This window comes from Sphaerodactylus townsendi, linkage group LG05, assembly GCF_021028975.2.
Source record: "Sphaerodactylus townsendi isolate TG3544 linkage group LG05, MPM_Stown_v2.3, whole genome shotgun sequence".
Taxonomy (NCBI): Eukaryota; Metazoa; Chordata; class Lepidosauria; order Squamata; family Sphaerodactylidae; genus Sphaerodactylus; species Sphaerodactylus townsendi.
Window position 1 is genome coordinate 137,702,408 of NC_059429.1, and position 23,986 is coordinate 137,726,393.

At 55.5% G+C, this 23,986-nt stretch overlaps 1 protein-coding gene across 3 annotated transcripts in view; it reads left to right on the forward strand.

Moving 5' to 3' along the window:
• The first annotated feature begins 6,968 nt into the window (after positions 1-6,968).
• VSTM2L (V-set and transmembrane domain containing 2 like) overlaps positions 6,969-23,986 on the forward strand; it is a 150,719-nt gene continuing 133,701 nt past the window's right edge. For all 3 annotated transcript variants that reach the window (XR_007244570.1, XR_007244571.1, XM_048497124.1), the window contains exon 1: positions 6,969-7,296. Coding sequence is in view for 1 of the 3 variants with exons in the window: in XM_048497124.1 (XP_048353081.1) it covers positions 7,185-7,296 (112 nt within the window). In the remaining 2 variants the exon portion in view is untranslated. The remainder of the gene's footprint in view (positions 7,297-23,986) is intronic.

Genomic DNA, 23,986 nt, shown 5'->3' on the forward strand with positions numbered 1-23,986 from the left:
CCCCCCCCCACCCCCCCCCCCCCCCACCCCCCCCCCCCCCCACCCCCCCCCCCCCCCACCCCCCCCCCCCCCCACCCCCCCCCCCCCCCACCCCCCCCCCCCCCCACCCCCCCCCCCCCCCACCCCCCCCCCCCCCCACCCCCCCCCCCCCCCACCCCCCCCCCCCCCCACCCCCCCCCCCCCCCACCCCCCCCCCCCCCCACCCCCCCCCCCCCCCACCCCCCCCCCCCCCCACCCCCCCCCCCCCCCACCCCCCCCCCCCCCCACCCCCCCCCCCCCCCACCCCCCCCCCCCCCCACCCCCCCCCCCCCCCACCCCCCCCCCCCCCCACCCCCCCCCCCCCCCACCCCCCCCCCCCCCCACCCCCCCCCCCCCCCACCCCCCCCCCCCCCCACCCCCCCCCCCCCCCACCCCCCCCCCCCCCCACCCCCCCCCCCCCCCACCCCCCCCCCCCCCCACCCCCCCCCCCCCCCACCCCCCCCCCCCCCCACCCCCCCCCCCCCCCACCCCCCCCCCCCCCCACCCCCCCCCCCCCCCACCCCCCCCCCCCCCCACCCCCCCCCCCCCCCACCCCCCCCCCCCCCCACCCCCCCCCCCCCCCACCCCCCCCCCCCCCCACCCCCCCCCCCCCCCACCCCCCCCCCCCCCCACCCCCCCCCCCCCCCACCCCCCCCCCCCCCCACCCCCCCCCCCCCCCACCCCCCCCCCCCCCCACCCCCCCCCCCCCCCACCCCCCCATCGCCTGCATCTGTGGCTGGCATCTTCAGAGGATCCTCTGAAGATGCATTCAGCCACAGATGCAGGCGAAACGTCAGGAGAGAATGCTGCTAGAACACAGCCATACAGCCCGGAAACCACACAGCACCCAAATGATTATATTAATTGTTATAGGTTTTCTGATAATGCTGCTAGTGTATTTTAAGGGATTTTAATTTTTATTGTTCACGATTCGTATTTTATTGTGCATTGATTGCTTATTGTACCCTGCCCAGAGCCCTTCGGGGATTGGGTGGTCTATGAAATTTAATTAATAACAACAACAAATATCAAAATTTAAAAACTGAACTGCAGCGTCTGTGGCACAAACCAGCAGAAGTGATCCCAGTGGTGATCGGCACACGGGGTGCTGTCCCAAAATCCCTGAGACAGTTCTTCCAACAACTTAACATCAATAAAATCACTGTCTGCCAAATGCAGGAAGCTGCTCTACTCGGTTCTGCAAACATTTTACGCCGATACATCACATCTTCCTAAGCTCCAGGGCGGAACTCGAAGCAGATAGAAGGCCAACAGCAACCAGTGATCTGGCGGTTGTGATACAATGTGTTTGTTGTTTTTGTCAATAATAATAAATAGTAATAATAATAATAATAATAAAAAATAAATAACGACTTGACACCTTCTTTGCCTGTTTTGCAGCTTGATGTGACGAAAGGCTCAGTGATCTAGAAACAGCAGCATGAGAGCCTATGCAGGATTCTGGCCTAGTTAGTAAGGTCACCCTATGGAAACCCTGACTTGGGCTTAGCTCTACCTGCGTGCAACAAGTGTGTTTACTGGAAAGCTTCACATACCAGGTTCCCTGCTCCATGCCTTGTATCTCTGTGCCCTACCTGCCTGCCTGCCTGCCTGCCTGCCTGCCTGCCTGCCTGCCTGCCTGCCTGCCTGCCTGCCTGCCTGCCTGCCTGCCGCCTGCCTGGGCATGACCCCTGTGGACTGTGTGACTCTGCCAGGTTTTGACACTTTCCCAAAACCTTGCCATTGCAAAGACTTTTTTGTCCACGGCACCCCACCATAACGTAGCAAAAGTTCTGCTGAGGTAGTGGATTTGTTTCCCTGCTCCTTCTGCTGGGTGACTTTGGGCCAGTCATAGTTCTCTTCGAACTCTCTCAGCCCCACCTGAGAAAGGGGAAGGGGAGAGGAAGGTGATTGTAAGCCTGTGTGGTGGAGTGGTTAAGAGCAGGTGGATTCTAGTCTGGAGAACTGGGTTTGATGCCCCACTCCTCCACCTGAGTGGCAGAGGCTTATATGGTGAACCAGAAGTGTTTTCGCACTCCTACATTCCTGCTGGGTGACCTTGGAGCAGCAGTGGCGTAGTGGCTAAGAGCAGTGGCTAAGAGCAGGTGCACTCTGATCTGGAGGAACCGGGTTTGATTCCCAGCTCTGCCGCTTGAATTGTGGAGTCTTATCTGGGGAATTCAGATTAGCCTGTGCACTCCCACACTTGCCAGCTGGGTGACCTTGGGCTAGTCACAGCTCCTCAGAGCTCTCTCAGCCCCACCTACCTCACAGGGTGTTTGTTGTGAGGGGGGAGGGAAAGGAGATTGTCAGCCCCTTTGAGTCTCCTACAGGAGAGAAAAGGGGGGATATAAATCCAAACTCTTCTTCTTCTTCTTGGCCTAGTCACAGTTCTCTCCAACCTCTCTCATGGTGTCTGTTATGGGGAAAGGAAGGAAAGGAGCTTGTAGGTCCCATTGAGTCTCCTTACAGGAGAGAAAGGTGGGGTATCAATCCAAAACTCTTCTATTCTAAGCCACTTTGAGATTCCTTATGGTTGAGGATAGTGGGGCATAAATCCAAACTTCTCTTCCCCCTCTTTCTCTCCTCCTCCTCTGGGGCTTGTGCATGGGCTTTAGCTCCCAGGCCTGCATCAGGGTCTTTGCTCGGATCTGACCCTCAGCCACAAAGGCCTAGGAAGGGATTACTGTCATCTCCCAGGACACTAATGGATGGGAAGGAGTTGAGCCCCAGGGGTGTACCAGCACTCCCCACTGGCTGACCATCCGTTCCCATGTTCGATCCAAAGTGCTGACTGTCACATACATGAAAGGCCCTTCATGGCCTTTCACTCTTATGCATACAAGGGACTGGAGCACCTTTCTTATGAGGAGAGGCTGCAGCGTTTGGGACTCTTTAGTTTGGAGAGGAGACGTCTGAGGGGGGATAGGATTGAAGTCTATAAAATTATGCCTGGGGTAGAAAATGTCGACAGAGATAAATGTTTCTCTCTTTCTCACAATACTAGAACCAGGGGGCATTCATTGAAAATGCTGGGGGGAAGAATTAGGACTAATAAAAGGAAACACTTCTTCACGCAACGTGTGATTGGTGTTTGGAATATGCTGCCACAGGAGGTGGTGATGGCCACTCACCTGGATAGCTTTAAAAGGGGCTTGGATAGATTTATGAAGTCTATTTATGGCTACCAATCTTGATCCTCTTTGATCTGAGATTGCAAATGCCTTAACAGACCAGGTGATCGGGAGCAACAGCCGCAGAAGGCCATTGCTTTCACCTCCTGCACGTGAGCTCCCAAAGGCACCTGGTGGGCCGCTGTGAGTAGCAGAGAGCTGGACTAGATGGACTCTGGTCTGATCCAGCAGGCTAGTTCTTATGTTCTTATGTTCTTAACCACCTCTCCTTCCAGGCATCATCAGAACAGCTTTTTTGCCCCAGCAGGGCCTTCTGCAGGTACCATCCTAAAAATGGGCAAGATGAATGACTAGCTGCCCATGCGCCTTCTCACCTTGAGCATGTCACATACCAGCCCTACACGGCCTTTCACTCTTATCTACGGCTTCTCCAAATCTGCATTTCATCAAACAGAATTGTTCAGGAGGGCATTTTTATACGAGTAATAGGACTATATTACAAAGGAATGGTTCAGGAAGGTGCCTTTTAGCAAAGAACGAGACTATTGTGTACAGTATGCATCGTCTGTTTGCTGTACGAATTATCCTGCTCTTACAACATCATCTTCTAGCACTTCTGCACCTTTAATGTATCATGTTTAATACTTTTCTCTTGCTTTGTTTCCACATTTTCGTAATCCTAGTCCAAATATATTGCTTATTAGATGCCATATCCTATTGATCGCATAAATTTACACCACATTTAATACTTGAGTCTCAGTGGAAAAGACAGACTGTAAACAAACGAATGGATGAATGAACTAAAATCAATTGTGCTGCCCTGGGCAATCACCTGGGTGGGAAAACTGACCCTGTTCATGACCCTACAGCTCAGCAGAAGAGTGTTTCTCGGCACACAGAAGATCCCAGGTTCTATCCCCTTCGGGGATAGGGCGGTATACTAAATTTAATAAATAATAATAAATAATAATATTTATTTATTTATTTATTTATTTACTTACTTACTTATTCATTCATTCATTCATTCATTCATTCATTCATTCATTCATTCATTCATTCATTCATTCATTCATTCATTCATTCATTCAGTTTATATACCGCCCTCCCCCGGAGGGCTCAGGGTGGTTCACAACAAAAATACAAACAATAAACCATAATAATTCCGTACTTATAGTACTGGTCCTTAATTTAAAAGCAGCGCTCAAATTTTAACCTTTCCATTAAATACAGTAAAATGTAGATAAAAATACAGATGGCGTCCCGTAATTGAAAAATCCCCTAAAGGAGGGACAGCGGGGGCCTCGATGTTTAAAGGGGTGCACCTATTCACAGCATCTCCACATTAAAAGACCAGGGTCATGTGAAAGACCTTCACTTGAGATGCTGGAGAGCAGCTGCCAGTCTGAGTAGACAACACTGGTCCCGATGGACGGATTCAGCATAAGGCAGCTTCATGAGTGGGCTGTGATTTCACCAGGATCCCAACACCCGGCCAGAAATTCACTCTTCAGAAGATTCCATCAAGCAAGAATGAGGCCGAAGGCAGGGTCTTCAGCCCCTAGGTTAGGAGCTCTGGTTAAAGTTGAAAAAATGGGATAAGCAATTACAGAATTGCTGGATCTGTCCTAGACAGCTAATTCTCATCCTCCCTTTTTCCCAACATGGGTCGTTGAAGTGGTGGTTCAGACCAAGTCTGGCAACTTTGGTCCAGTGCCCAGCCAGGAGGCCTTCACAGGTCCTTGGCACAGTCTTCTGGGGTTGCCCAATGTTGTACCTGGAGAGAAGAGGCGTGGCTGGGTGCGGAATTCTGATATGGTAAAATGGGTTTGTTTCCCCATCCCTCCGCATGAAGCCTGCTGTGTGGCCTTGGGCCCACCAGCCTCCCAAGGTGTCTGTTGGGGAGAGAGGAAGAGAAAGGGTTTAGTATAAGCATAAGCATAAGCATTTTATTGTCATTGTGCACGCACAACGAAATTTACAGCAGCATTCCTCGATGCACACAATTCCAGACTCATGCCCCATCCTCACTTTCCCCTTCCTCCACCCATCCCTACACAGCCCCAAACACGTCAACACGAAGCCACAGAGTTTAGCATCGCCACAGCTCTAGAGTAGAAGCTGTCTCTAAGCCTCTTTGTCCTAGTTTTGATAGACCTGTATCATCTGCCGGATGGTAACAGTTCAAAAAGAGAGTGTGCTGGATGAGACGGGTCTCTCAGAATATTTTGGGCTTTCTTTAGGCTTCGGGAATTTTTTTAGGCTTCGGGAGTTCTTCCAAGGAGGGGAGAGGGCAGCCAATAATCCTCTGTGCAGTAGTGATCACCCTTTGGAGCGCCTTCCTATCTGCCACTGTGCAACTGGAGAACCATACACAGATGCAGTAGGTTAAGACACGGTAAAAGGACACCAGGAGTTTTCCATTCAGTTGTTGTTTCCTTAAAAGTCTCAGATAGTACAGTCTTTGCTGGGCCTTCTTAACCACCGTGGCAGTCTGTACACCCCAGGTCAGGTCCTCTTTAATCATGATGGCCAGAAATTTAAAACTAGCCACCCGCTCTACTTGATCTCCATTTATCATAAAGGGCTGAATTTCTGAGCTATTCCTTCTATAGTCCACTATAAGCTCCTTTGTCTTGTTAGTATTAAGAACCAGGTTATTTTCCCTGCACCATGAGAGCTGCCTTGAGACTCCTCAGTATAAATCCAAATTATTCTTCTTATCTGGAGAACAAGGGTTGTCTCCCCATTCCTCCACAAGATGCCTGCTAGGTGACCTTGGGCCAAATAACAGTTCTCTCAGAACTCTCTCAGCCCCACTTACTCACAAGGTGTCTGCTGCAGGGAGAGGAAGGGAAGGAGTTGTAAGCCGCCTTGAGATTCCCTTTGAAAAGGTAAAGTGGGGTATAAAAACCAACTCCCCCTCCTCCTCCTCCTCCTCCCTCCAACCGGCGGGCGAGGCGCTGTCCGCGGCCGTGGTGCTGAATGCGGGGCACTCTCAGGAGCTGTCCCTGGGCCGGTGCTGAATGCGGGGGCTGGAGGGAAAAGCGAATGGGAGTCTATGGGAGTCAGTTGGGCGAGGAGGGTTGGGGGCACCACTGGAGCCCCGCCCCTAAAAAGCGCCCCCACCAGCCCCCTGCCCAGGCATTCGCTTTGTTCTCCAGGTCGGCGCGCGCACTTGATGCACAATAAGTTAAGCGGAGGGATAAATAAAAGGAGGGGGAAGTTAATCCGCTCGCTGGACGCGTGGCAATGGGAGAGTATCCCACAGTCCCGTTTTATTGGGGAGGGGGGGCTCTTTCCTTATGCCCCCTGAACCTCCCAGATAGGAATGTCAGGGCAGGCTGCTTCACGTCTAGGGAAGAGGAGGGGGCGTAAGGAGACCCCCTTCCCCGCTAATGCGGGCTTAAGCGGACGAGGCAGGAAAATCGGTGAACTGAATTATCTGGTCGGAATTCATAGAGAAGCAGGAGCCCCCCCCCCGCCCCCCTCTGCCCTTCTCTGCACCTTCAACGGGAACTCGCCCCAACTGCAAAGTCCAACACATCTCCCTTCCCCCTCCGCATAACACAATATAAGGGGGGCGAGGGGGTCCTTCTTGCTGTTGCTCGCGCTGCTGTGGGCATCCTTTCCCCCCTCCCCCACCCACTCGTAGCGGGCGCTGCAACTCCCCCCCCCCACGCTCCTCCCCTCCCCCAAGGCTCGAGCCGCGGCTTTAAAAAACGACCCCCTTGGAGAAACTTTGCTGATAAATCAAGCCCCTCGGATCCTTCCGCCGGGCGGGAGAGCCGCCGCACTGTGGCGCCCTCCGCCGAAGGGAAGAGTCCCGCAGTCTCGGGCAGGCGGAGCCGAGCCGCGCACAGCCCAGCCGAGTCAGCCGGGGAACCGAAGGGCGGCAGGGCGGCAGGCTGGCCTGGGGGGCGCGGGCAGCAGCGGGGCGGGCCGGGGCCGCGGGCTGCTCCTCTCCGTGCCGGATGTGAGAAGGACGAAGGGACTGTCGAAGGACGGACGGACCGACGGGGGCAGGCGGGCAGGATGGGGGGCGCCTTCGGCCTGACTCTGGCCCTTTGCCACTCTTTGGGACTCTACCTGCAGCTCGGCGCCTCCTCGCGTCCCCCGCAGTGGGAGAACCAGATCCCCGGCAACGGTGAGTGGGGAGGGGGCCGCGGGGGGAGGAGAGTCAGCGGAGGGGGGGGGTCCCCCCACAGGCTTCTAGAGGGATGCCCGGTCAACAGCTCTTCACTCGACTCATCACCCTCTTCGCCCCCCCTTTCCCCTCCCCCACTCCGGGATTGTGGGGGTTCAAGAGAAGTAAGGGGGGGTTGCATCCCTCCGTCCCGCAGAAACGCGCAGTTCAGGCAGGCAGGGAAGGTCCCGATCCAAATCAGTTCCGATCCGCAGCGGGCTCGGGAGGCGCTGCTTAGTCCGAATTGCCAAATGTGAAGCGTGATGGCGAAGGCGAGCGGTGAGATCGGGCGCCCCCTGCTGGGCGGGCGGAGAACGGGGGACGGGACCCCCCTGCCCAACGCGGCGGGCGGAGAGGCTGGAGTTGGCAGGCGGACTGGACCGGTCGTCGGCCTGGCTTCTGCACCCTCCCCCCCCCAAGCATGACGGGTCGGGAGGGGCCTGCATTTCGCCGGGGCTTTCTGAATGTGCCCCCCCCCCCGTCCCACCCTTGCCGGACTTTAATGCTCTTTAATCCACAATCGGTCATTCACGAATAGTGAATTGCGCGCAGGTAACGGACCCGCTAGGATCAAGCCCCGGCGGTCTCTGCTGAGAAACCGGCAAATGTTCCCAAACGTACCTCAGGACATGGGGAGGAGGGGGTCTTTCCCAGATATCCCCCCCCCCGCCGCAATTGTTTGAAAGGTGACAGCTTTGATCCTTAGGGCGACTCATTCTCCAGGTGCGCCGAATGAAGCCGAAGGAAGGATAGCGGCAGGAGAGGGGCGCTGTTGAGAAATGGAAGAGCCCCCCAATATCCCTGTGGAAGAGAGAGAGCCTGGAGTGCCGGGCCGGTGTGTGCAGGCAAAAAATGTGTCCATGTAGCCACAGACAGGACGCCGACTCCCCCCAATGCCCCATTCCCTAACTTTGAGGTTGTGCTCAGAGGCAGTTTAAAGGCGCATTTCCTGGGTCCGATTGTTGTGGGTTTTCCTGACTGTGTGGCCGTGGTCTGGTAGATCTTGTTCCTAACGTTTCGCCTGCATCAGACTGTGGCTGGCATCTTCAGAGGTGTATCACAGAGAGGTGTATCACAGAGATAAGTGTGTGGACACAGTGTGCAACACACTTCTCTCTGTGATACACCTCTGAGGATGCCAGCCGCAGATGCAGGCGAAACATTAGGACCGTGATCTACTGGACCACGGCCACACAGCCTGGAAAGCCCACCGCAACCAGTTAAGCCTGGCCGTGAACGCCTTCGACAATACCAGTCAGGCTAAAATCAGCCATTGGGCTCTCGATGGGGAAATTGCCTGCCCCGCTCGAGCCGGCCTGCCAAGGGCACATTTCAGAGCTTCTTAATGGAGCCGAGAGCAACAGAGGCTCTGGGAGAAGCTGCAGTGCAAAGGGCTCTTCAGATCATACCAAGCCATTCCCACTAACACCGTTCCCTTCTCAATGCGGGGCAGGGTTGGTTCAGAGTCCCTTGATACTGCAAACACAGTGTACTCATAAGAACATAAGAACAAGCCAGCTGGATCAGACCAGAGTCCATCTAGTCCAGCACTCTGCTACTCGCAGTGGCCCACCAGGTGCCTTTGGGAGCTCACGTGCAGGAGGTGAAAGCAAGGGCCTTCTGCGGCTGCTGCTCCCGAGCACCTGGTCTGTTAATGCATTTGCAGTCTCAGATCAAAGAGGCATTAAGGCATTTGCAATCTCACACCCCTGCTGGGCCTTTGCTGCCCTCGGTTGGGTCCAAGCCTGTGGCCGCAGGAGCCAGGCTGAGCTGCCTCCTACCCACTCATTGAGGCCCTCTGCCCATCCCAGTCAGCATTGCCTGCCCAGACTGGCAGTGGCTCTTTAGGTTCTTTGGGCTTCGGCATCCCCTGATCCATTGAACGCCGGGAGATGCTGGCGGTTCGACTCGGGACTTCCTTCAGGCCCAGCACTTAGTCACAGCCCCATCCCAGCAAGGAGTGCCAGTCACACCCTGTGCCACTGGTGACTGGGACCCCCTGCCAAGCACTGGTGGCCTCCTCTCTGTGCCAGCCCAAGTGGCGACTGGAGTATTTGGGGCAGAGAACCATCCCCGGGGGAGGCCTGTTCCCTTCTGGTCCTCCTTTAGCCCTTCCTTGGAGCCCCTGGCCAGTAGCCATTGAAAGCAGGAGAGAGTCTTCATCAGATTCAGGCTGGGTTTTGGTGTTGGTGAGTGTGGTCCGTGCTGCTGCTGCTGCCTTTGTGAATCGCTAACCCGGCTGGGCTTGTGGCCTCCGGGGCCTCCCTTGGAGACTAGCCAAAGCTCCGGCTCTTTTCAAAGACTGCTTGAGGCATTCTGTAGGGATTAGATGGAGAGACGGCTTGTTCTCTAGAGCAACTCTCCCCCGAGGTAGGCCATGAAGGAAGTGGAGTGGGGCACCAGGGATTCCACATCAGGTTTATGTCCAAGAGTCAACAGCCCGGAGAAGAAGAAATGGGGGGAGGGAGAGCTCCACAGAGCTGGGAGGGGGTCAGCAGGAAGAGGGATCTGCGGAGGAGAATTTGGGAATGGTCAGAAGCCCCAACGCTCTCCTATGACTATCCTTCACCATCCCTTCATGCTGCATGAAAAACCTGTTCCCGGCCATGGAAGGAGGCAGGATTGGACTCAACACCTGGAGGGACGAAGGTTCTAGCAGCACCTCTTGGGAGCCAGAACCAGCAGCTTCTGCCCCCCAACCCCCTCCCACCCCCCGCATCCACTTGGGATGTTTTGACTGGGCTGCCTAAAGTCTGAGAGAGGGTCAGAGGCCGGCTCTGCAGGGGTGTCAGGTGAGCCACTCAGCCAGAGAGTAAGTGGGGGAGAGGAGGGGGCTTGCCTAGGGGGCGGAGTGTCTGCTTGGGACGCGGAAGGCCCCAGGTTCAATCTCCAGCATCTCTTATTAAAGGATCTGGTCGGAAGTGCGGTGAAAGACCCTTCTCTGCTGGCGGCCTGGAGAGCAGCTGCCAGTCTGAGCAGGCAATGCTGATCTCGGTGGAATGTCGGTCTGAGCAGCTTCACGTGTTCAAGGGTGCCGGCATCTCCCTTTCTCCCTTAGAGCAGGGGCGTACCTGCCAGAGGGACAGGGGGTGTTGCATGCCCCCGGGCATCACCCATCTGATCACGTGAGGGGCCCCCCCAAATCACCCCCCACATACCGAAGCTGCAACCCCCCGGCCCCCAATGAACGAGGCAGGGAGGCGGCCGCCCACCGATGGAGGTACTTGAGTCAGGTGGGGGGGGCAGCAGTAGCCGGTGAGGCACGGCAAGCTGTGGGCCAGGCTGGAATCCTGCCACGGGCCCCCCAGGTGCCCCTCAGCCCAGCCCCACCAGAAGAGGCCGAGGGAAGACGAGGCAGGGAGATGGCTGGCCGCCGATGGAGGTTGAGTGGGGGGGGAGGGATTTGCGGAAGCAGCATGTTGCGGTTAGCTTCTGGGAGGCCATAAGTGGGACTGGGTGGGGGGCATGGGTGCATGGGAGACGGGGGCTCAAAAATGCCCTGGGGGCCATTTTCTGCCGGTTACCTCTGCCTTGGAGGCTGCTGAATGTGCCGAGTGTCCCCTTGGCAAGAGATGCCAGACTGAGACCCCTCAGTTAGGGTTCGGTTCCTGCACAGGTGGGGGACAAATTCGGCCGGGGCAACCCGAGCCGTCCAGCGCACCGCCGCGGGGGGCGCACTCCACCTAAACGGCTCCTGCGGCCACTCACTCAATCACAAGCGAACCCGTTATTAACAAGGCTGAGAAGCAAGCGGCGAGTAAGTGGGCCGGGTATAATAAGCCGTTTGTGTGCAGCCGGTGCATACCAATTTGCTGAGGGCGGCGTGTGCAGGAAACCAGTATCCGCTGCCGCTGAGCAGACTGGAGGTGGAATGTTTCATGATTTGGCCAGCGCCGCTTCCCCCCCCAGCAAAACAAGGGAGTGCAGAGGAGGCCACGGAGCTCTCTCCAAAGCAGGCGGCAGAGGAGCTACGACCGGGTATCAAAGGGGGCAGCGGCTGGGGGGGAGACTGGAAACGCTTCTGCCTTAGCCGGGGATGCTTTCCAAGAACTGAGCACAGGCGAACGGCCTCTGATAGCTCTCGTTCAGCTCCAAGCCCTGTGGCCCTTTCCCCCATCCCTGAGGTCTCTTTGGGCAGCTGCCCTTCCTATGGAAGAAATGAGCTGGTTATGAAACTCCCTCGGGGGCCCCCCCCTAGGCCCCATCTTCAGCAGGGAAGGAGGAAGTCGGGGGGGGGGGGCGGGGCAGTTGCATGAATCCATCTGGGTGCTGTGGTCCTTTGGTGACAGGCCAGCCTTAGGTCTGGGCCAGGAGGCAGCTATTGTGACTGGGGGTACAATATTATGGCAATCATATTAATTTTTGCCCCCAAAGATGCGCTATGTCTTATTTTCAGGGGATGTCTTATTTTTCTGTGTTCTGTTCGTCGGGGATGCTTCCAAATCAAAACTTTGCTACGTCTTACTTTTGGGGGATGCCTTATATTTCGCACTTCAGCAAAACCTCTACTATGTCTTATTTTCAGGGAATGTCTTATATTCGGGGAAACAGGGTATATACCCTGAAAATGTTGTTGGTCTCTAAGGTACTTCTGGATTTAAATCTAGCTTTTCCTTTAGCCTCACAACTACCGTCCCCGAATATAAGACAGTGTCTTATATTAATTTTTGCTCCCAAAGATGTGCTATGTCTTATTTTCAGGGGATGTCTTATTTTTCTGCGTTCTGTTCGTCGGGGATGCTTCCAAACCAAAACTTTGCTACGTCTTACTTTCGGGGGATGCCTTATATTTCGCACTTCAGCAAAACCTCTACTATGTCTTATTTTCAGGGGATGTCTTATATTCGGGGAAACAGGGTATATACCCTGAAAATGTTGTTGGTCTCTACAGTACTTCTGGGCTTAAATCTAGCTTTTCCTTTAGCCTCACAACTACCGTGTTTCCCCAAAAATAAGACAGTGCCTTATATTAATTTTTGCTCCCAAAGATGCGCTATGTCTTATTTTCAGGGGATGTCTTATTTTTCTGCGTTCTGTTCGTCGGGCATGTTTCCAAACCAAAACTTTGCTATGTCTTACTTTCGGGGGATGCCTTATATTTCACGCTTCAGCAAAAACCTCTACTACATCTTATTTTCCGGGAATGTCTTATATTCGGGGAAACAGGGTAGTTGTGAGGCTAAAGGAAAAGCTAGATTTAAGTCCAGAAGTACCTTAGAGATGTCAAATAGGGCAAGAAGGAGCCGGATAGGTTCTGCAAGAGCCAAAACCAACCGAGCACTGAGCCGGAGGGAGCGGAGAGCTGTTGACCAGACCACCAGCACCCCATTCCTGCTTCCTTACGGGGAGGGGGCTGCTGGGTGGGTGGGGGGTTGGTGCCAAAGCATGCTGGGCAGCCCCCATGCATGTGCGTGCGTGCATATATGCTTATGTGTGAACATAACATCATTAACATCTGAGACTCCAGATGTGTGGCCAAATGCTCTCCGTGCCTACAGCTGTGGACCCGGCAACCTAGAAGAGGGCTGGCTCCCAGGTTGTGGGAACGGGGCGACCTCCTTGACCTCGCCTGTGTCCCAGGGATCCATGGCAGGAGGTCAGGATGAGAGCGGGTTGTTATTCCTTCAGGGTGTCTTGAGTCTTCCTTGAGCCTTTTGCTAGAGAAAAGCGAGTTTAAAAACCCAAAATGAATTCCCAGGATCGTTCCAGTGAGGTGTCCGTGGCTTTCTGGATCCAGCTTGGAAACAAAGACTGTGTAGATGGTGCACCAGCAGCTCACCGTGTAGTGGAGGGAAATGTTTGCAGGTATTGTCCATGGTACCCTTCCCAGGTAGAAGAGCCAGCGTGGTGTCGTGATTAAGAGCAGGTGCGCTCTAATCTGAAGAACCAGGCTTGATTCCCCGCTCTGCCCCTTGAGCTGAGGAAGCTTATCTGGGGAACCGGATTAGCTTGTGCACTCCGACACATGCCAGTTGCGGGGGGGGGGGGGCCTTGGACTAGTCACAGTTCTCTCAGAACTCTCTCACCCCCAGCTACCTTACAGGGTCTTTGTTGTGGGGGAGGGGGACAAAGGGAAAGGAGATTGTCAGCCCCTTTGAGTCTCCTTACAGGAGAGAAAGGGGGGTATAAATCCAGCTCTTCTTCTTCTTCTTCTTCTTCTTCTTCTTCTTCTTCTTCTTCTTCTTCTTCTTCTTCTTCTTCTTCTTCTTCTTCTTCTTCTTCTTCTTCTTCTTCTTCTTCTTCTTCTTCTTCTTCTTCTTCTTCTTCTTCTTCTTCTTCTTCTTCTTCTTCTTCTTCTTCTTCTTCTTCTTCTTCTTCTTCTTCTTCTTCTTCTTTCCCATCACCTACTGCCTGGTCCTTTTAACTGGAGATGCTGCCCCGGGATTGAACCTAGGACCTTCTGAAACTCCAAGCAGATGTTCTCTCGCTAAAGCTGCAGCCCCTCTCCTGAAACTCCCCCCTCCCACTTGTTCTTTGTTCCTCACCCTGGAAGCTCTGAAGACAGCCCAACACCCCCTCCTCTCTCCTCTCTCCAAGGCCCCCCGAGCCTCTCTGCTGCCACTCACCATTTTCTCAGCGCAAGTCTGCTTTTCTCAATGGGGCAAAGCGAGCCAATGGAGCCTCCTTGCTAGTGTGGAGTCTACCTGGGGGCCATGCAGCAAAGCAAAGCTCCAGACTCCCCCCCCACACACACACACATGAGCCAGGCAGCCAGCCAAGAGTCCTTGCTGCAGCACGCAAGCCTGTGGACCCCCCTCCCCCCCACCCGCTGCCTCCCTCTCAACTTTCCCTTCCAGCAAATACCTTCAATTATTCATGCCTCCATTGCAGGCAGGCTGAGAAAGCCAGCTGTGCCCTGCCTGCCTGCCTGCCTTGCCAGCCACAGAGTGGGCATGGTTTGCTGCAGGAGCAGAGGGCTGAGCCCGGGGTGGGGGCTGGCATGGTCGCCCCCAGGACCCTGGGTCCTCTCGTGGCTGGCTGAGCTGCCCCGTCTTCCCCCCTCGGCTGCCTTCTCCTTTGTCTCAGCCCCTGCTGATTACTCTATCCATTATGTCCGAATCAACATTTGGCATTCAGCTGGATTTCCCTCAAGCTTCCAGCGGGGAATTCTCTCTCTGCCGGCCGTGTTTCTCGGGCCGTCATTCAGCATAATCGCTTCCGACTCTGCTCCCTGCAGGATTGGCTCTCCCTGCTACCCCCCCCCCCCCCACCGCCTTCAATGCTGCTCTGGAAGGCTGATGTGCAGAGGTGTACCGGGGGTAAACGGCGCCCGGAGACAAGTTGTCTCCAGGATGCCCCCAGGCTCTGCCCCCCCAGCTCCACCTCTGATGCCCCAGGCTCCATCCCCCACTGCCCTCAACCCCGCCCATGTCACCATGGACATGGGCAAGGTCTAGGGTGCCCACCTCCCCCTCCAGACTCCCTCTGCCGGCTGGGCTCCCAGGGTGTCCAGGGTGGGGTTGAGGGCACTTGGAGGCAGCAGGAAGTCCTGCTGCCTCGTTTTTGCGTGCCTCAACTGGCAGGGAGGGGGTCGAAACGTGCAAAAATGACGAGGCAGCAGGACTTCCTGGTAACGTGGGGGGCCCAATTCTGCACCCCCCAGGTGAGCAGAAGAGTGGCGCCCAGGGACAAGGGGTGCCCCTTGTCCCTAGGTAGATATGCCACTGCTGATGTGCACATGGGAGAGATGGGCGAGGCCGGGGCGAGGGGGCGGGCGTTGGACATCAGCCGTCAGGAATTAGCCCATCCAGGAGTTCTTGAAAGATGTCCGGCTGGCAGCCAGGTCAAGAACCAGAGGAAAGGTTTTCCCCACCCAGAGAGGAAGAGCTGGGAAGACCAGTCTAGCAAGACTCAATCAGGATCCCAGCTCAGGCAGGGAGGGGGACACAGGGAGGGGGCACCCTCTCAGCTAGGGAGGGGCGGTGAAAGAACAATGGGGGGGGAGGTAGTGCTGTGTGTCTCCTTCTCCTGGTGCTGCTCCTCACCAGAGGCGTTCCTCCCATTGGGCAAAGTGGGCAGTTGCCCAGGGCGCTCCCTTAGGAAGCGCAAAACTACTGCAGGTCTGCGTTTGTATAGGGATTTTTTGTATTTTCTCTAGTGTTTTTTCCATTTTTGGCCTACAGAGGGCGCAGTTTTTAGGCTAGCAGCACCAGAATTTCAGGGATTTTTCGGGAGACTCTCCTGATGTTATCACCCAGGTTTGGTGAGGTTTGGTTTAGGGAGTCCAAAGTTATGGACTACCAAAGGGAGTGTCCCCATCCCCCGTTGTTTCCAATGGGAGCTAATAGGAGATGGGGCTACACCTTGGAGGGTGCATAACTTTGGACCCCCTGAACCAAACTTCAGACCTGGTGGAAAAAAAATTGTTGTTTAGTCATGGTGGGAGAGGGTGGCCACCCATTGGGGGGGGGCATCAAACTCAGGTTTTGCCCGGGGCTCCAGTTTGCCTCCAGGTACGCCACTGCTCCTCACAGAGACTCCAATCACTCCATGTTGTGGTGGAATCGATCTCTGAGTGAGGGCTGAACATTATGAGGCAGTCAAGGAAGAAGAGCTGGGTTTTGTACCCCACTTTTCTCGACCCCTAAGGAGACTCCAGGCAGCTCACAAGCTCCTTTTCCTTCCTCTCCCCACAACAGACACCTTGTGTGGCAGGTGGGGCCGAGAGAGTTCGGAGAGAACTGTGATTGGCTCAAGGTCGCCCCCTTGGTTTCATGTTTAGGAGTGGGAAACGAATCTAGTTCACCAGATAAGAGGCTGCAGCTTATGTGGAGGAGTGGGGAATCGCACCCGGCTCGCCAGATTAAAATCCACTGTTTATGTGGAGGAGTGGGGAATCGAACCCGGTTCTCCAGATTAGAGTCCGCCACTCTTCATCACAACTCACACTGATAGATGTCGAGGGCAGTGGTGGGATTCTATTAATTTATCCACTGGTTCCCCCCGCCGCCACGCCCCTCCCTTAGTGCCCACTTTCCTGGCTACTGCAAAGGAACGTGGCTGGCCACTGAAGGGACAGGGGTTCTTTCACTGGCCAGCCATGGGAGGCAGACGGCCTCGGAGCAGCCTGGGAGGGGCTTGCTCTGGCATGGGAGGGGCTTTCTCTAGCATTGGCTGGGAGGCTTGGGTGGGCAGCAGTTATCAGAGGCCCCTGCAGGAGGACTGGCCGGCTGTCAAGCGGGCCGCGGGCCTCTGAGTCAGCGGCATAGCCTTCGGAGCTCATGCCCCGCAGCTCTGGGGCTCTGAAAGCCCCCTCTCCCCCCTCCCCTGGTGTGGTGGGATTCAGCCGGTTCAGTGAACTGAGGAAAAAATTAGCTCCCAGTTCTGTTGAACTGGTGTGAACTGGCTGAATCCCACCACTGGTCGTGTGGTCGGAGAAGCTCTCCCTACTGTGGCAACCAGGTTCTTATCAGTGACAAACAATGGCCCCATTGAAGCGTGTCTCGTTGAAATGCTGGGGAGAGGGCAGCATGGCCTAGTGACAGAACACCCCCCGCCCCGGCATATAGAAAGTTCAAACCCAGGCAGCTGAAGTTAAGAAGATCGGGCATGTTCAAGTTCAGTGGCGCCCTCGAGAGTCTAGGTCTCTGGTGGCGAACCTTTGGCACTCCAGATGTTATGGACTACAATTCCCACCAGCCCCTGCCAGCATGGCCAATTGGACTGATGGGAATTGTAGTCCATAAGATCTGGAGTGCCAAAGGTTCACCACCATTGGTCTAGGTAGTCTCCATAGGGCTGCTAGACTCAGATCTCACTTTTCCACGGCAGATGAACTCAGTTGTCCTCTGAAATTTTTTTAAAAAAACAAGACGCAGGTCATGTGACAGATCTCAGCCTGGGGCCCTGGACAGCCACTGCCGCGTCGAGCAGACCACGCTGACCCTGGAAAAGAAGTGGTCTGATTGGTACAAGGCAGTTTCGCCTGTTCACGTGTCACTGGATGGGGCCCAACCTGTGGGACGTTGTGTCCATTCCACCCAGCATCTTGGGAAGCCCCCACACTGCTCTTTGCACTTGTGGATGGATGAGGTGGATCCATTGGAAGCTCGGTTGTTTTAATCTACATTTGTTGTTAGTAACTGCTGCTTAGTTTTAATTGGTTTAAGTTTTATGTTGTTTTGATTTGCTGTCTTGGAGAACAGCCATACTGGGAGCCTCCTCGAGCCCTTCGGGGATGAGGGGGCCTATAAGTTTAATAGATAGACAGATAGATAGACAGACGGACGGACGGACGGACGGACGGATGGACGGCATCTCCCTTTCCATGGGCCAGAGAACCTTTGAGCTTTCCCCTGGCCTGCCACCCTCTCTCTAACCTGTGGCTTTGGAGTGGTGGTCAGGAGCATGGCGTATGTACTAGAATTGGGATCTAACCCCAGTATGTGTTGATAGAGGCTGCATGTACATGCATAGTAATCATACCTTTGTCTCTGAGACGATTCACTCATCTAATGAAGTCTGATTTCCTGCTGCATTCACAAGTGGCACTCAGGATATCCTTCCTGGCTCTTGCGTTGTTTCCAGAACCAGATTATCGGTTTTAAAATGGGATTGGTTGTGGCGCTGGTGCCAAGTGTGCAGATGGAAGGAAAGCAATCCCACTCCCCCCACTCCCCCCCACACACGCTCAGCTGAAACATAGACTTTGTGTCATGTTCATGCGAGGTAATCCCTGAGCATCTGTGCAAACAATTGGGGTGGGGGGGAGGGAGAATTTGTGTGTGAGAGGAAAGATCTCCCTTCTGCCGCATTCCCTGTGTGCCGTCCTTGTGATATTCACGTAATGCTTCATCCTGTTCTAGAAGGGAGCAGAATTGCTCTGCGATTTTCATAGTTATGGAAGGGCCCCCGTCCCTCAGAGAGGGATTTCTAAGTGTTTGTCTGAATGCCACACTGGTGAACTCTTGGAAGTGTATTGTCGAAGGCTTTCATGGCCGGATTCAACTGGGATTTCCTAGGATTGGGGTTTTTTCCGGGCTGTGTGGCGTGAGTCTGAAGTAGATCTTGTTCCCTAACGTTTGGCTGCATTCTGTGACTGAGCGTCTTCAGAGGTGTATCACAGTGGTGTTACACTTCTCTGCTGTGATACACCTCTGAAAGATGCCAGCTTCCCACAGATGCTGAGCCATAATATTCTGACGAACAGGAATCCTACGAACTATGACCACACTGAAGAAAACTCTAACAACCTCTTGGAAGCATCTCCATCATTCAGTAACTGCAAGGAGAGATAAATTTTGACTGGTGCAGTTTTGTCCGGTGCTACAGCAGGCAGAGAGGTAATGCCGACTTTTGAGTGCATTTACCAGCTCTGAGAAATTGGTCTTGTATTCATCTACTTCAGTGATGGCAAACCTTTCTCTGGCCACCCAAACCCTCCTCCTAAATCAGCGATGGTGAACCTTTTCGAGACCGAGTGCCCAAACTGCAACCCAAAACCCACTTATTTATCGCAAAGTGCCAACATGGTAATTTAACCTGAATACTGAGGTTTTCGTTTAGAAAAAATGGTTGGCTCTGAGGCGTGCGTTACTCGGGAGTAAGCTCGGTGGTAGTCCGTGGCTTTGCTTTGAAGCAACCGTGCAACTCTTCCAATGGGTGAATCACGACCATAGGAGGGTTTGCTCAGAAGCAAGCCCCATTGCCAGCAACCAAGCTTACTCCCAGGTAAAGGATTGCACTTTAGTTCTTCGCATGAAAATTAGTGGGGTTTAAAAGCTCTTAACAGGGTTACCTACACTGCTTCCCCAAAACTAGGTCTTAGGTTTAATGCTAATAATCAAGCCCAGTGGCCCAGGCCAGCCTAGATGTGTGGGGGGAGGGCACTCTGTTTGCGTGTGCCCACAGAGAGGGCTCTGAGTGCCACCTCTGGCACCCGTGCCATAGGTTCGCCATCACTGTCCTAAATTAAGCGGCTTCATCTGGGTGCCATTTGGAACAGCCCCACCTAGTGCTGACTCCTGGATCTGCAACACCAGGAATAAATGCCAGAGGGGCGGCCTTTTTAATTCTGTTGCTGGAAGGAAAAAAAGAGTCTTGTGATACCTTAAGGACCAGCCCATTTATTGTGGACGGAGCTTTGGGGAAGGAGAGTCTGAATCAGACTCTGCTGGGAAAAGAAACCCACCTCCATTGGAGAGAGAAAATGCTGAACTGTGGAATGAAATTCAAGAAGCCCAGTTCTCAGTTGACCTACCCTCGAGCCTTGCAGAGGAAATCCCACCTACACAAAGATCTTAAACCAGCCCGCTCCGCTCCCTTCCTCTTTTATGTGGCTTTGGAGACACAGGCGATGAAAAAAAAAAGGCATTCTGAACTGAAAGCGTAATGAAGGTCAACGGGGGTCTCTCGAAATCCTCCTTTGCTTCTCGAATCGGTTCGTGTGTGCGGATTGCCGTCCTGCTTAAATGTTGCTCTGAGTAAGCCGCAGCAATTCAAAAGGAAAAGAAACCAAACCCGGACCAGAGCCACAAACCATCCAAGTGTATTTATTTTATTTGAACAAATTAGACCTTCATTGGGGTGTGGTGGGGTTTCCGGGCTGTACGGCCATACAGCCCGGAAACCGCACAACACCCCAGCGATTCCGGTCGTGAATGCCTTCAACAATACATTATACCTTTATGGCTCAAGATGGCTTACACAACACAGTTCATAAAATCAACAGTCATAGATTTGGAAGGGGCCATACAGGCCATCTCGTCCAACCTCCTGCTCAATTCAGGATCACTCTAGAATATCCCAGACGAGTGTTTGTACAGCCTGTTGTGGGGAGAGGAAGGGAAAGGAGCTTGTCAGCCACCTGGAGTCTCCTTACAGGAGAGAAAGGTGAGGTAAAAATCCAAACACTTCTTCTCTTCTTCCTCCCTGTTTGAGCAGCAGAAATGGATGGGGAGAAAACAGCTGGCAAGCTCTGAACAGGAGGAAGGGTATCTCTGGGAGGGGGCCCTGGGAAAACACCTTTGGGGCATGCTAGAAGGCCCCCAGTTCAATCCCCCACATCTCCACTTAGAAGGGCTGGACAGCAGGGGATGCAGAAGAGAACAGCCTGCGTCACTGGACAGCCTTTCCCTGTCTGAGTAGACAACACTGACTTTGATGGACCAGGGCGGGTCAGTTTGGGGAGGGGCTCAGTGGCAGAGGAGCAGCAGTGGCGTGGGAGGTTAAGAGCTCGTGTATCTAATCTGGAGGAACCGGGTTTGATTCCCTGTTCTGCCGCCTGAGCTGTGGAGGCTTATCTGGGGAATTCAGATTAGCCTGGGCACTCCCACACACGCCAGCTGGGTGACCTTGGGCTAGTCACAGCTTCTCGGAGCTCTCTCAGCCCCACCTACCTCACAGGGTGTTTGTTGTGAGGGGGGAAGGGCAAGGAGATTGTCAGCCCCTTTGAGTCTCCTGCAGGAGAGAAAGGGGGGATATAAATCCAAACTCCTCCTCCTCCTCATCCCTCCTCCTCCTCCTCCTCCTCCTCCCTCTCTCTCTCCTCTTCTCTCTTCTCTTTCTCTCTTCTCTTCTCTTCTCTCTCTCTCTTTTTCTTCTTCTTCTTCTTCTTCTTCTTCTTCTTCTTCTTCTTCTTCTTCTTCTTCTTCTTCTTCTTCTTCTTCTTCTTCTTGGCACGCAGAAGCCCCCCGGTTCAATCCCCAGCAGCAACTCCAGTTAAAAGGACCAGGCAGCAGGTGACGGGAAAGACCTCAGTCTGAGACCCTATAGAGCTGCTGCCAGATCTGACTTGGATGGACCACCGGGCTGATTCCGTACAAATCAGTTTTGTGTTCATGAACGGTCAAATGGTGATACCTTCTGCGTTTGCTGGACCATAGCTTAGCTGTGACTGAAACCATCCTGTCTTGATTGGGCCATTGGGCTACCGAGCCGTGCGCTCCACGGCTTGGCATCAGTCATCTGTAGAGTAGCCAACCTACAGATGGGACAACTAGGGGACGGCTGTCAAATTGGATAATATCAACCAGAAAGCACAATCCACCAAGCAGAATTTCTCCCAAGTCAATATCATCACTTTCATTTAATGCCTAGAATCGTGGTGGCGAACCTTTGGCACTCCAGATGTTATGGACTACAATTTCTATCAGCCCCTGCCAGCATGGCCAATTGGGGCTGATGGGAATTGTAGTCCATAACATCTGGAGTGCCAAAGGTTCACCACCACTGGCCTAGAAGATCAGTATTTCGGATGCAGAAGAAGAAAACACACAAAATACAAAGGAAAATGGACCATTTAGTCTGAGTGGCAACAACTCCCACTGTTAATTAAAACCTCGTGAGGAGGTTCCATTTGAAGCGAGTCCAAAGATAAACTGCGGTTGGTGTTCGATAGCCCCAAAATGTTAAAGTCCTTTCCCAACGGATTGTTTGAACAAGAAATTCCAATCCAAAAGACTTTATTTGGAAATGCTACTTCGGAGAACATGGGCTGCATAACATTGTTCATAACAAATCCTGGAGAGCTCGGCTTCATTTTCTTTTGGATTAGAATTGATCTTCTATGCTTTAAATGAAACGGGTGATATTTACTTGGGCGTGGGGCTCCGGGTGAAGCCCCGCGATCTTCCAGCATTACAACCAGAGGTGGGATCCAGCAGGTTTTCACCAGTTCCCGAGAGTGGGTTGCTAATTATTTGTGTGTGCCGAGAGGGGGTTGCTAATTGGGTCCGCTTTCACCCTCGCCTCCCCGAGAGGCATCCTGCCTTTGAACGTGAAGGTTCCATATAGCAATCGTGACTAATAATGTAACTCCCTGAACTGGGTTAATCCCTTTCAGGTCCTGCAATTCATGGATTCTCAGCCTTTTGTGCCTTTTATCTCACCAGTCTCTATCAAAGAACCCGTGTGTTTCACCATTGCTGTGTTCAGATTTGTGAGTTGGGGCATTTTCTATAATGGGATGATGATTTAGAAATGACCTGGAGCAAAAAATTGGGGTCGGGGTCGTGGTGGGGTGGCTGCCCATGGGGGGGGGGCATCCAACTCAGGTTTTGCCCAGGGCTCAGGTTTGCCTAGGTACGCCTCTGCCCCCTTTGCTGAGGGGTGGGGGCTGGCGAGGGAACCTGTTACTAAAATTTTTGGATCCCACCACTGATTACAACTGATTTCCAGATTAAAGAGACCAGTCCCCTGCCCTCTCCCAACTCCGGCCCCGACATTTCCAGAGATTTTGAACCCAGGGCAGGCCCCCGTCTGGCCACCTCAACCATTCCTTGGCTCTGGAGGGAAAGTCCAGAAAGACCCTGCCGCTCCACCCAGCCACAGCAGGCAGGAAGCCCCATCCTCTCCACTCCAACCCACCCCCCCCTGCGCATCTGTCTCCTCCCCCCTGCTGGTGCTGCCTGAGAATTGGAAGTGCCTGCAGGTTTCAAGGTTAATTCAAAAATACTTGGCAAGGTGAGTTCCGGCCTTGCTAGCAAGCTCCGCACCGGCGGGGGCCTTTTTTTTGTCTTTCATTTGCAGTGCACATGTGAGATAATTCTGCCACTAATAGGACCGTAAATAGGGTCAGGCGGGCGATTCTTCTCTGCCCGCTCGGAAAACAAATCAGGCCTCCCCTGGCACGCTCGGTGGCTGCTTGTGGTGCCCGGCGAGGCCGACACTTCCGTCTGGAAAAGGGCAATTGCATAATTACTGGAAGGAATCTGCCTGCTTGGCTGAGAGAGGCCTCTCCACTTCTGAGGCGGAGACAATAGCAGCCAGATGGTCGCGGATGATCTCCTGTTCTTTGGCTGATGGCCGCCACACTTATGGAGACAAAGGCTGGCCCCCCCCCACCCCCCCCCCCCCCCTCCCCCCCCCCCCCCCTCCCCCCCCCCCCCCCCCCCCCCCAAAACCCCCCCCCCCGCCCCCCCCCCCCAACAAACCCCCCCCCCCCAACACCCCCCCCCCCCCACCCCCCCCCCCCCCCCCACCCCCCCCCCCCACACACCCACCCCCCCCCCCCCCCCTCCCCCCACCACCCCCCCCCCCCCACACCCCCCCCCCCCCCCACCCCCCCCCCCCCCCACCCCCCCCCCCCCCCACCCCCCCCCCCCCCCACCCCCCCCCCCCCCCACCCCCCCCCCCCCCCACCCCCCCCCCCCCCCACCCCCCCCCCCCCCCACCCCCCCCCCCCCCCACCCCCCCCCCCCCCCACCCCCCCCCCCCCCCACCCCCCCCCCCCCCCACCCCCCCCCCCCCCCACCCCCCCCCCCCCCCACCCCCCCCCCCCCCCACCCCCCCCCCCCCCCACCCCCCCCCCCCCCCACCCCCCCCCCCCCCCACCCCCCCCCCCCCCCACCCCCCCCCCCCCCCACCCCCCCCCCCCCCCACCCCCCCCCCCCCCCACCCCCCCCCCCCCCCACCCCCCCCCCCCCCCACCCCCCCCCCCCCCCACCCCCCCCCCCCCCCACCCCCCCCCCCCCCCACCCCCCCCCCCCCCCACCCCCCCCCCCCCCCACCCCCCCCCCCCCCCACCCCCCCCCCCCCCCACCCCCCCCCCCCCCCACCCCCCCCCCCCCCCACCCCCCCCCCCCCCCACCCCCCCCCCCCCCCACCCCCCCCCCCCCCCACCCCCCCCCCCCCCCACCCCCCCCCCCCCCCACCCCCCCCCCCCCCCACCCCCCCCCCCCCCCACCCCCCCCCCCCCCCACCCCCCCCCCCC